This window comes from Sinocyclocheilus anshuiensis, unplaced genomic scaffold (assembly GCF_001515605.1).
Source record: "Sinocyclocheilus anshuiensis isolate Anshui unplaced genomic scaffold, SAMN03320099.WGS_v1.1 scaffold1457, whole genome shotgun sequence".
Taxonomy (NCBI): Eukaryota; Metazoa; Chordata; class Actinopteri; order Cypriniformes; family Cyprinidae; genus Sinocyclocheilus; species Sinocyclocheilus anshuiensis.
The window spans coordinates 206,778-220,530 of NW_015549662.1; the positions used below are offsets into that span (position 1 = coordinate 206,778).

The 13,753-nt window shown below is 35.2% G+C and overlaps 1 protein-coding gene across 1 annotated transcript in view; it reads left to right on the forward strand.

The window, feature by feature from the left end:
* The window catches only part of LOC107660294 (collagen alpha-1(XXIV) chain-like), a 122,610-nt gene that overhangs the window by 46,754 nt on the left and 62,103 nt on the right, over window positions 1-13,753 (forward strand). Inside the window, exons 8-14 of the mRNA XM_016449575.1 lie at window positions 774-818; window positions 2,986-3,039; window positions 4,413-4,457; window positions 5,827-5,880; window positions 7,234-7,278; window positions 9,072-9,125; window positions 10,544-10,588. Of these exons, the coding sequence (XP_016305061.1) occupies window positions 774-818; window positions 2,986-3,039; window positions 4,413-4,457; window positions 5,827-5,880; window positions 7,234-7,278; window positions 9,072-9,125; window positions 10,544-10,588 (342 nt within the window). The remainder of the gene's footprint in view (window positions 1-773; window positions 819-2,985; window positions 3,040-4,412; window positions 4,458-5,826; window positions 5,881-7,233; window positions 7,279-9,071; window positions 9,126-10,543; window positions 10,589-13,753) is intronic.

Consider the following 13,753-nt stretch of genomic DNA (forward strand, 5'->3'; position numbering starts at 1 on the left):
CTGCTGAATGCCGGAGTCTTTGATCTTGAGTGTGCTAAACTTAAGCGGTCCGTTTAAATGCTGTTTTTATAGGTCATTAGTATCTGGAGCACTCAGCTTTTGCAGTAAAATGTTTAAAGAGCTCGAGCAGAAATATTCCTGCAGGTCCAGACCAGGTCAGGCGTAAATCACAGTGACCTCTCTGATGCGTCATTGTCCTCTCGGCTGCTCCGCAGAAGGCCTGGAATTTTCCAAATCAGAGGATTGCACCACACTTGAGCCTCTCAGCTCGGTCCGACACACAGCGCCACCTGCTGGCAGACAGCTGTCGGTACCTCTATCAGGCATCTAAATATCAAACTATTCCATTCGGAGATATATTTGCACAACTGACTTTAGGATTGCATTGTTGTGCTTCAGTAAAATTGGCACTGATTGGTTCCAGTACACAAGAAATGTTTCAAGGTGAGGTTTTCTGACCGCACCTCCCCGTCTCACTGTCGTGACTTGTCTTTCGTTCATGGGCTCGAGCTGGAGCTGTCAGACGCGGAAGGCTTTAAAGGGTTTTGACAGTTCTGGGGAAATTCTTAAGGGCTATTAGTCTTATTTGAGGCCACTGGGACTTTAGGCAAAAACAAAATCCCCAGAAATGTGGAAAAGATAGAACATCAAGTACAAGTCTCTCTGTTTCTCCTTGTTCTTAACATTGTAGGGAAATGGGAATGTTTTGCATTCTTACCGGCATTCTGTAAAAGAGTCGAGTCATAATCTGCTTTCTTTTTTTTCACCTGCAGGGTGCCAAAGGCTATCCTGGACCAGCAGGTCTGCCCGGAGAACAGGTGAGCGGATGAAACGCATGTCTGGATGTCCGCCTGTTTGTGAGGTCCTCACATTGACATGTTCAACTACCGCTTCAATAATTTAGTGTCCGGGAAGCTGCTTTGAAGCTGTCATTTTTCAGACCACAAGCCATATTTAACTAGTGGTGCTTGCTAAGTCAAGTATCACTGTTATTATTAACTTAAGTAGCTTGACAGTAAAGCTATTTTTAAGTAGCAAGTATTGCATGAATTATTACTAGTGTAAAGCTAGCTGTGATTTGTTAAATAAACTATGCGGATTGTCTTCCTTATGTACCTTCAATAATTAGCTGCTTTCAATTAGCAAATTGTACTATAGCTAAATTTTTCAAAAAGCAGTTTTATTGTAATTGATCTACTTTAAAGGGGTCATATGATACTATTTTAAAGATCATGATTTTGTGTATTTGGTGTAACAGAATATGTTGACATGCTTTAATGTTCAAAAAACACATTATTTTTCAAATACTGTACATTATTGTAGGTCCTCTATGCCCCGCCTCTCTCAAACACGTCGTTTTCAACAAAGCCCCCTCCTTTGACAAGTGCAGTCTGCTCTGATTGGCCAGCTGACCCAGTGCATTGTGATTGGCCGAACACCGCAAGCACACATCGGAAATGTGAACGTCGCACTGAAATACACAGCGTCTCCCTGACATGGCTGCATCAACACTACTGCTGTTCCTGAAACCACGCCTTCTTTCTTTGCGTGCACATTTGGGTGGCATTATGCTAATATTTCCACGTAGTGACGTAGACATGTGGGGGCGTGTTAGAACGAGGCGTTTTAGGTAGGTGTGGTTGACTCTTAACTTTTATAAAGAATATCTCTTTGGATTTGAGACTTTAGTCTTTGCAACTTTACTGATCTTCTTTATGCACCAAGAGCTTGTAACACTCCAAAGAGAAAGGAAAACTTGAAATCGCATCATATGACCCCTTTAATAAAGACGTTAATGCTGCTTGCCCATGCAAAAGCCGCTGCCAAAATACTAGGTGCGTAAATGCTTAGTTGTTCTTTTAGTGCATTGCTATGGAATGATCATCTTGAAAATTACCCTATTTTTTTGCATCTTTGATTCAGTTTTCTGTGTAATATTGATACAGTAAGCAACACCTTAGCATAGCAATGCACTAAAAAACACGGCAGACTATTGCATGGGTAATCACCGCTAACGTTTTCTTTAAAGTAGCCAAATTACAGTCAAGCTGCCTATTGGTAAATAGTTGCTACAAGTTACTTAGAAAAAGTGCTAATGCTATTTAAAATTAATGCAATCTGAACAGTTTAACAAGTCAAAGCAGCATTTATACTAGATTAATTAATTGCTTTACTGTAGTGAAGATATGTAAATGACCTCCGGACCATAAAGCAATACAATTAAAATTCAAACAGATATTAAATATTCATATTTCATAATATTTCACGGTGGTGTCTCTGCTAAACTTTCATAAAATCTAAATTTCACCTTATGTGAGTTTAATAAGGCCACACAACTGTTGAGTTTTATAGATTTTTTGTAATTTCAGGATTTTTCGATAAATTCCCTCAATTTAAGTAGTTCCTGTTAGTAGCAACAGTAAATAAATTAACAAGCTGGCTGCTACATTTAATGCATGTGTGAAATGCAAAATGTATATTTTTTGTCAACACCTGTCAGATTTTCTTTAATAGATGGAGCTGAACATCAGTTTCAAGCATCCTGAAGGTTTTATCATTATATTTAATCTCTCTTTCATATAGCAGCCATCCTGTCGCACATATTTTGCCCATACAATCTGGTTTAATTCTCTCTCCATCCCTCCCTGCATGTTTGACATGGCATTAAACAGATCTATGAGTTGTACGTTTGTACCTCCTCAATAACTAAGTCCAGAAGGTTTGGAACTCAATACATGGAAAGTTTCATTCAGTCACAAAGCACAGTCTTTATATGCAGTCATCTGATGCAAAGATGATCCGCGCTGGAGTCGCGCAGCAGAGAGGAGCCGCCGTCTGGACTTCAGCCAGGGTCAGGCCGCGGAGAGCCGCTCCGGCCCGTGGGTGCTTTGAGAAAGAGATGCCACAGGGAACAATAGCGGCTCTATTCGTCTACTGGCAGCCGCTCTCATCTCTCATTCACGTTTTTCCTTCTTTTCTCCTCAGGGTTTGCCGGGATTGCCGGGCATATCTGGGGCGGCAGGTTACCCTGGCAGGCAGGTGCAGTGACCAATATCCACTAAAAAACAAGAAAAACTGTGTTACTTCATCTTGTTCCAAAATTTGAAATATTAAGCTTGATTCTAAATTTAAATGTAATATCAGGCAGCTGTTCAGAATGTACTGCGCCGTATACTGTGCATTGCCAAGTATTTTTAAAAGTAGTTTGTGAAACAGTACACAATATGCAATGATAAACATTTTAAAGCAAGGTGAATCGGGTAAAGATGAAACTAATATAAATCACCATACTTCCCCAACTGATTAATATCAGGACTTTAAGACTATTGTTCTAGTCTGCGTACATTTACAGGACATAAATCTGAACATTGGATAAAGCCAGTTTCAAAATTCTAGCTTGATTTCGTTGACATATTAGAGTTAAAGGTTTTTACTGAGGGTATTTTGGAATTCTCTTTTTATCACTCCATAAATCAGAAAATACTGTCAGCAGCCAGAAATTTTTTTTTTTTTTATAAAGATATGGATTGTAATTGAAATCTACAGACGCAAATAGATAAAGTTCAATAAAATAAACACTTGTGTTGTAGATGTTTTCTTTCCAAGTTGCTGTTTTTTGCTGTTTTTATCACTCTTCTGAGGAAGATGTCCTTCACTTGTTTTGGCAATGAGAAATTTTGGTCAGATTTGTTTAATGTTCATCCAGTCTCATTTTGTAAGTGACTTTTCTTTCTGTTTTAAAGAAGTTTTCTTTGGATTGTTTGACTACTCAAAAGAGAACATAGGAAAATATAACTTCATTCATTTGTGTTTCCTGCTAGCTAAATTTCCCAAGTTGATCTAGACAAGTACATGGAAACTATCCAAACCTCTGTTAATCCTAAAGCAGTCAAAACTGCATCTCTGTATTCATCACATGTGTCTTCTTAAGGTGTTAGTTCACGATACGCGCTACGAAGTCCCGATCTGAGGCAAATGATTTGCGAACCCGCTGCGAAGTCCCGTTCTGAATCAAATGATTCACGATATGCGATCCGATAAGATGCGGCCGAAATTACATATACGGTTACATATATGGTTACATATACATTTAATTGTTTGATCAAAATTATTGCTAGGGACAGTTTAGTCCTGAGTACAGAGATGAAAACAACCCCCAAAAAAATCAAAAGAAAATTTTGATTTTGTATTTTAAAAAAGGACTTTTGTAAGATTTTGTCTTTTTTTTCTTTTATTTATTTATTAATTAACATTTGTGTTTTTATAGCAATTAAGCACATTTAATTTTTTCATTTTGATTTTATGGTAAAATATGACCTGGACGTGTTTTTTGCAGGATTCTTGATGTCTGTTGTGTGTATGTGTCATGTGTAACGTGATCATGTGTAACGTTGATGTCTTTTGTCTTGCAGGGTTTGGCAGGACCGGAGGGAAACCCTGGACCTAAAGGTGTCAATGTACGTACAGCAGCCGTCTCATGGTTTCCTGTCAAAATATAGTGACTGAACTCTTACATCATCTCACTGAGAGCCACAAGAGCAGATAACAAAGAGAGAGATATATAGAGGATCTCTGGGAAGTTGAAAGGAGAATGAAGAGAAGATCAGATCCTTGCAAATTATTTTTGCATTTGTTGTTGCTGTTGACCCGTACAACAGTGAAGAAAAAACACATTTTGGGGCAAAATAGAAGAAACGGGTAGTTGCACCCAAAAGTTGGTAAATACATCTGAACATGTAGAACAGATTCTCATCTCAATTCTCATCTTAAAATTATTCCATGATGCATGACCTTTTATTTTTGCAGTCCTCTAGCCTGTTTTGTCCCAGTACTCAAGAATCAGTGAGCTGTCCAAAGTCAAGATGCGACTGCTGCATCTCAGAGATGTTGCCTTTTTCAGAAACGCAAGTCCTTTCAACATCTGGCAGTGTGCCATGGCACAGGAATGTGCAGAGACGGGAGGAGGGCCATTTCTTTCATCTCTGACCGATAGTACATGTTATCTCACTTAACAATAAGAAGAATGGCACATATAGCACTCAACAGCAAACAAAAACACAAGCAATAGCTCACACGCCACACTGAATGATTTGTGTCCAGTGTGTTAAATAAAGCGTGTGAAAAAAATGACGTTATCACACCTGATGCTGACATGAGCATATTGTTCTGTGTGTTATTGAAGGAAGTAAGCTGCATTATGTGTACATTACTTGTAAATCAATGAGATCGAAAGCAATCTACAGTTTTAAAAGGTGACAGATAAAATGAGGACGATAAATGAGGCTGTATCTTGTCATTCAAAGTGAATCTGTGTTAATAATCTGGTGAGGAAATAAGATCAGTCGAGTTTTTAGCAAGTAATTTTGAAATCAAAATACAGCAATCTGAAATTATGTGGCTAGACAACCCAATGGTATCAATACTGTAAGTAGGTTTGTTCAGTCATAGCATAGGTGGAGATTTTAGGCTCATGGCTTATTAAAAATTCAGTTTTTCTTTTCCAGTAGGTGGCACTGTCTCTTAACTTCTCTTGTACCATCAGGGCATGGAGTCGATGACTTGCACCAAATTTCGTTCCAATATACCAAAGCATTTCACAGATACAGCCTTGCGTCTTGTTCTTTGCCATTGAATTTATTCATGCATTATTCGTAAATGGTACATCAGAGCACTCTTAACAACTTTTGACCGGCATGGTATCAGGATAATCTGAACACAATTTGGGGACACTCTGATGAAAGATGTTGTGTAGGAGGAGTTTGACAAATGTACTGTAAACATGTGGTTTTGATCTATCGGTGACGTGTGTCTGTTTTTCTGTATCAGGGCTTCATCGGACCTCCAGGAGTTGCAGGACCGCCAGGACTGGAGGGAGAGCGAGTAAGTTCAAATGCGCAGTTATACATTATAATTTCATAATAATGCAAATGAGATGCAAGGAACAAGCATATGCCGTTAGCATTAATTTAAGAAAAGAAGCATGCTGTTGATTGCTACAAAAATTATTTTTGAATCATCCCTCAGTTTGTAAAATGACAGAAGTATGTTTACAGTAATGCACTTACAATGAATATGTAGTGGGCCAGCATGCAGTGATGTGAAAAACCTCTAAAATATGCAACTAGCTTAAATATTACGTTAACCTGAGACTGGTGTGAAACCAACCCGTCTCATATGAGGACCAGATAAAACCTGTTTATGCTGGTCAGTTTAGCTGTGTATCAGTGGTATAGTACATGCAGCAAACTTCACTCTCAGAAATTACAGTCATACATTTATGCATTTGACAGACACTTTTATCCAAATCGACTTGCATTGCATGAAAATTTTTCGTGTTCATGCATTCCATGTGAATCGAACCCATGTTAGTGGCATTACAAGCGTCATGCTCTGCTGTTTGAGCTACAGTACTATTATAGTTTTAAATATATTGAATTATCAATTTAATTTTAGTTTTATTTTTAGTAATTTTGTTCTGTGCTTTTTTCATTATTATTATAATTTTTTTTTTTTTAATATTAACAAATATTTTTTGATTGATTGATCGATTTAGTACTTAAACTAAATGAAACCTGAAATATTGCCTTGGCAACTAACTGGTAAGTTTTCCATCTAATGTGTACAGTATATTTCATTATTTATGTCAATTATTTATTTCAGTTAACATATGTTTTTAATAGTTTTTATTTTATTTGACTATACGTTTATATATTTTTAAAGTTTTTTTTTTACATTTTTTAAATTAAGTTTAAATTTATTCATCCTAGAAAAGTAATTCCACCTCAAAAGGATGTTTTAAACAATTAACAGAGCAAATAGGAAGCATTTTTACTAAATAATTTATGTTTCTCCTCCTGCACACTTGCCCTATAAACATCCATTGTAAATATGTTACTGTAAAAGCATGTTTCACTCACTTTAGATACTGATGGATGAGTCAAAATGATCACAGGCTCCAGATGCTGTTTATATCCAACAGTATTCTTTTAATATCAGCATAATGGCAGTTTCGTCCGGACATGTTAGACTGACAAACACGCATGGGCTGTTTAGGCCCGAACATTGTGTTGAGAGTTGCTGCGATCTGACAGACTGAAATTCCCAAATGAATGACATGAGCTGGAAAACACGCAAGACAACAGCGTCGAGCTGGATGACGCCCCCCGGCTCAGTGTGATCAATGTGTGTCAGATCGGATCGTTTGGTAACTGCCATCGTCTCGATGTGTTCCAGGGAATTCCGGGTCCTGTGGGAATCAAGGGTCCCAAAGGAAGACAGGTAAACGCTCCCTCATTCATAAGCTGTCTTCAGGGGATATTATGCAAATGAGTGATGCATTTTTAAAACGGATGACGTTACTTGTGGGTAAAGAAAAGTCAGGAAAATGAACAAAGAATCTGTTCTTGTCATCTGCCGTCCAGCTGTAAAGCCGACAGCATTGTCCTGGTGGAAGATGTTATGCAACGTATAAAAGTCTGCATTAGTACAGAAACATTGCTTTACTTCTAAAAGGGGTCGTGAGGGTAAATGTTCTGCAGCATAAAAATAAATAAATAAATATATAAACATGTAATTCTGCAAGTTATTGTACAAAAGTGATGAACCAGGACACTTTACAATTATCTGCATTGATCGACATTTTACGATTAGCATCAATAACACATTTTTTTCTTGTGTTATTGATGTTTTCAAGTTCAAGTAAATATTATATGAAATAAGTGTTTTATTTAGATTCAGCAATTTTATGTACATTTTATTTACTACCATTAAATCATATAATGATAATAATCATCATAATAATAATCACAATCATAATAATCATAATAATGCATTTATTAAAAATTAAGTCATCTCTTAAAATAATGAATTAATTATTTGTAATGATGTCATTTTTGAATATTTGACATTTAGGTTCAGCAATTTTATGTACATCTTATCTTCTACCATTAAATCACATAATAATAATAATAATAATAATAATAATAATATCTAATTAAATAGTTAATTGATTATACTTATTTAATTTTATGTAACATCTAGGTTCTTAAATTCTATTCACATCTTATTTTCTATCATTAAATAATAATAATAATAATAATAATAATAATAAATTATTTAATAATTAATTAATTGTTTGCAATGATTTAATTTTTAAATATTTAACTTTTAGATTCAGCAATTTTATGTACATCTTATTTTCTACCATTAAATCATATTCTAGTACTACTACTACTAACTTATTAAATAATTAATTATTCTTAATAATTTATTTATTTAATATTTAATATTTAATATTTAGGTTCAGCAATTCTATGTACATTGGATCATATATATAAAAAAATAATAATAACAAAATAAGTAAATAAATAAATGTATAAATACAACTATTATAATAATAAAAAGAATGAGTTAATAATAAGAATAAATAAATAATTATAATAATAAAAATAATTAATTAATAATAATAATCTTGAAGATTGATTTTCTATAGATTTCTATTGATTGTTTATAGATATCAGCATCAGCCATTAAGAAATCATATTGGTCGGCCACGATTGTATAAGTCTACAGCTTTTAACCAGGGGTTTTCAGACATTTAATAAATCGCTCCTTGATTCTCAGAGATTCTTCATAAAGTCACTCTCCACTTCTTGAAACTGTCGAGAGCAGCTCATTTTGGTTTAGTTTTGGGAAGCGTTGGTCCTGAGAAAGCCCTCAAACGTACGAGCCTGCTAAAATCACAACATGGATCGTGTGCCAGCTGGGCTCCTGCCCGCCGTCTGCAGCAGAATGATTAATCACAGGCATCTCCAGCGCGGATGAAAGCTTGCTGGAAGACGTTCAGAGGCCCCTGGGCTCTCAAAGACACAAGCAAGCATGCAGACGCTCTCCTGAACTGCAAACCGCTGCCATTTACACAGCAGATCCTTTACAGTAACATGCACTGATCAGGAGATAGTTAAATAACTACAAGACCAGACTGACACCCAAACAAAGCGTTCAGATGTGTGATCTGCCCTAATGGAAAAGCGCTGTGTGTCTGATGTGAGACTGATGCAGTGTTTTCGCAGGGTGTTGTTGGCGATGTGGGAGAGCGAGGGCCGCCCGGACCGGATGGAAACGAGGTATGAGTCTCGCTGCCATCAGATAAACACTGTTATATAGAATTAAGATGTGTTTATTTCACTGGGACTTCACAAGAGATTCGGACAATAGATCTATATTCATATTTTCATTTATGGAAAACCAAAGAGCACCATACATTGTTTTTGGACAGTAGTACAAATGTGTGCATAAATTATTGAAATTAATGTATTAAAATTATGTGTTAATAATTAATGAATTATTTGATTTATAATGATTTAATTTTTAAATATTTAACATTTAGGTTCAGCAATTTATAAACATCCTGTTTTTCTGTTATATAGTAATAATAATTGGTCATATTGGGCGATTGTACAAGTCTATGGTTTTTAATATATAATAATTATGTATTATGTATATATTCAGTACCATAATATATGCACTGCCGTTCAAATGATTGGGGAGAATAAATAAGTAAGACCAAATAATATTAATTAAATTAGATTAAATAATAATAATGAATTATTTTATTCACTAAGGATGCATTAAAATTAAAAAGTGACAGTAAAGGCTCCTATTCCTATTACATTGGTATTTCAAATAAATGCTGTTCTTTTGAACTTTCTATTCATCTGTTAATCCTGAAAAATAAAATGCATCACTGTTTCCAGAAAAATATGATTCAGCACAACTGTTTTCAACATTGATAATAATCCGAAATGTTTCTTGAGCAGCAAATCAGCATATTAGAATGATTTCTGAAGATCATGTGACACTGAAGACTGGAGTAATGATGCTGAAAATACAGCTGCGCATCACAGAAATAAATTACAGTTTAACATATATTCACATAGAAAACAGCTGTTTTAAATTCTAAAAATATTTCACAATATTTACTGTAATTTTAATCATATAAATGCAGCCTTGGTGAGCAGAAGAGACTTCTTTTAGAAACATTACAAATCTTACCGACCCTAAACTTTTAAACGGTAGTGCATCAAAGCACCTTCGTAAAAATCCTAAAATAAAGAAATAAATATTTGTATCGGAATTTTAACCTTATCCTAAAGTATTCTAAATTTCTTCCATTATAAAAGTCATTAGTGTGTCTTTTATGAATTTAAAGAAAATCTTTCTGAATTATAAAAGGCCTAAACTTCCCATATAATGTAAAGAAGCATGTACATCCCTTATTTTATTCATTTAGATGCTTTTTTTTAGTTCCATTAAAACTGATTCCAAATTATGACAGAAATTCCATCAGAAGCCCATATTTTGGCTATAGATTTGCTTCCTCTGGATGTTTTTGCAGGAATGTTATTGTACGAAAACCGCTTACAGCTGTAGAGATCTTTGATGTCTTCAGCCCAAAATCAGTGTGTTAAAAACAAAGAAAGCCTCGTGATCTGAATGCACTGTGGGATTTGTGACGTGTTTGGTGGATGTGCTTGTGTTTCAGGGGCCCGTTGGAGGAACCGGCAGCAGTGGATTCCCAGGCCTGAGAGTGAGTCCTTACACACACATACAAACACAGACGGGTAAACCAGCTTCAGCGTCTGATGTCTGATATTACTGCATATAACACAGGCTTACAGCAGCGATTGAGGGCTGCTTTGAATTCTCTGTTCACCCGTTCTGTCCTCCATTCTTCAAACAAAAACATGTTCTTCTCCCTAATGTTTAGGAGAAAAGTTTTCTAAAAAAAACTGCTGTCTTTCAATACCAGACACAAATATACTGTGTACTTCTGTCTATCTATCTGTCTGTCTATCTATCTATCTATCTATCTATCTATCTATCTATCTATCTATCTGTCTGTCTGTCTCTGTCTGTCTGTCTCTGTCTGTCTGTCTGTCTATCTATCTATCTATCTGTCTGTCTATCCGTCTATCCGTCTATCTATCTATAAAACCAATAAAATGGTGAAATTACTAAAGCTAACTCAAAAATCTATCTCATTTATATTCAAATAATTCTATTAATAATTCCATTATATAATAATAATAATACTGTCATATGACTTGTCAAATATTGATGATGATTTTACTGGAGATATAATGCAATGATTGTAATGTTTCATGCAGCTTTAATTTGGCCATTAAGTTTCCAAAAGACAGTCTTCAATTTCTCATTTTCATTTAGATTAACTTGATGTACTAAAATAAGTAAAACTAAAATAAAAATTTGCTAAATTATCTGTATTTAAAGACTATAATAGTACCTCAGTGATGCTAAAATAGCACTGGCGGTAGGTAGGGGAGAGCGGGGCACAATCTAACACTTTTTGATTTCTCAGGTTGTGTAAATCCACATGGGGTTCAGAGTATGATTTATTATCCACATTAATTTTACACTTGTCTTGTACAAATATGTCATTTTGTTTCTTAATTACAGTGTATACGTTTTTCTTTATTTACCCCTAAATAATGGAAGTGAAATGTGACAACATGCCCCGTAGGTGGGGCACATTGTAACATCTGAGGGGCATGTTGTAGCATGACCATAAGACAGCTTAAAATGTTATCTGATCTAATGAAAAAATAATTTAAGAAGAATTTAAAACTGGTTAGTGTCTTCTCCTAGTTAGCAAAGCATTAAAGAACTATCTAACCTGATCAATAACAGATTGGAGATTAAAATAATAGCAGATTTCTCTCATTTTAATTGAATACTAAAAACTGAGATGAAAAATTTGCTTCAGTCAGAAATGTACATTTGCTATGGTAAAATAAATGTTCAGCGATATCTTCAAAAGATTTTTGAATTTTGCCACACTTTTTTCTCTATATAGTGTTAATGTGGCAACTAGTAAATGCTGTCAATTTTGTTATGCAAGCGTGTGTGGAAATATTTAAAGTTAGTTTGTGCCCCGCGCACCCCTAATGCAATGTGCTTGGTTGACTTCATGCTGACGCTGAGTGACTGTGATCCCAGCTGCTTTCTGTCTCTTTCATCTCTCCTGCAAAAGCAGATTTTGGCCAAAAGCAGCCGTTTATCAGCAGATCTCTGCTCCTGAACTGTTGAGGATTATTAATATCCTCTTGGCAGGAGCTGCTGGCGGGACTCAACTCTGTACAGTAGCAGAACAAGCTGCTGAAAACCGGCCCAAAGACCTCCGAAAAACCCAAGAACTGATTCGGAGTCCGATTTCATATTCATGTGCAACATTACTAGGCAAACGTAAACAACAAAAGTTATGCAGCATATTGTTACTTAGCAGAAGAATAGTTTGTCCTGGTTATTAATGTTAATAAATGGAACCGCTTATTTGCAAGTGATTTTACTTTATGCACCGAATCTAATATTGTGCTGACAAGTAAAAAACGGCTAAAAACTACAAAAGCTGTTTTATAAAAAAAACACATCTTTTTAAGATCTTTTACGTTTTTATTATTTGTATTTATTTATTGTGTAGTATTTGTATTTCTTGCATGGTTTTGGGTATGAGAAAAGCACATTATAAATAAAAAATTATTATTATTCGTAGTAGTAGTAGTAGTAGTATTAAACTGCTAAAATAAATCCTGTACCAGTTTAAACTGGTTTGCTGGTCTTAGCTGGTCTCCCAATCTGGTCAGGCTGGTCTATCGAGGTTTTGAGGGGTTTGGTGCTGTAGACCAGTATGGAATGCCAGCAAACTGGTTTAAACTGGTTTAAGCAGGGGTTTTTTCCCCCGAGAACAAAACTAATCTAATGAAATGCCATCATGCCAAATTAAAGGTGCATTAAAATCATCACAGTCGCAATCTTCATATTATATCTCCACTCCAGCAAAATCACCATCAATATTTGGCAAGTCATGTGACATTTTAGTGTAATTGAGATACTATTATACTTTTTTTTATTTTATTTTTTTTTTTTTTTTTTGAAGCATAGGTAATTGTGACTTTTTTTCCTCACAATTTCGTGATATAAACTTGCACTTGTGGGTTATAAAGTAATAAATGCGAGATATAAACTCATAATAGTGAGGAAAAAAGTCAGAATTGTGAAATGAAAAGTTATTATTTTCAAATTTTTTTCTGTTGCAGAAACAAGCTTTCATAGTTTTTAATCAATATTTTGAATTTATTTTTGTATTTACATTTTATTTATTTTTATATTTAATTTAGATTTTTCATAATTTTTTAGTTTTTCGTATATGTCTATATATTAAAGTTTTAGTTAGTTTTTGCCTATTTTATTTCAATTAACAAAATTTTGTTTTGTTTTTTAATGGTTCCAGCTTTGGTTTTAGTTTTATTATGTAAATATATAGTTCAGTCATGAAACTCTAGATGGCGCATTCTGACAGGGTGTTAACGTAACTGATGATATTCAGAGAGTTAAACGACTTGGCACAAGCTGATTGGTTCATGCTGCATATGCAGCCAATGAGCTTACTGCCTTGCATTTATATAGCTGGCTAGCATTCACTTGAGATTCCTGCAGCGCGCTTTCAGAGTTCTCTGAAACCCTCCACCTTCCCCAGCTCCACCTGTATAGACCTGCTTCGGGTTATTTTATATGCTATTTGTGCAGCAGCAGCATGTCTTAAATACTCATGGCACCGAATCGCCGTATGCACTGGCAGTAGCAAGTTCCTGTACTTGCTTGCAGCAGCAGCAATAATCTACAACTACAGCAATAACCAACAGCAGCAGCAATTCAGCAGCAGCGTAGCAGATCT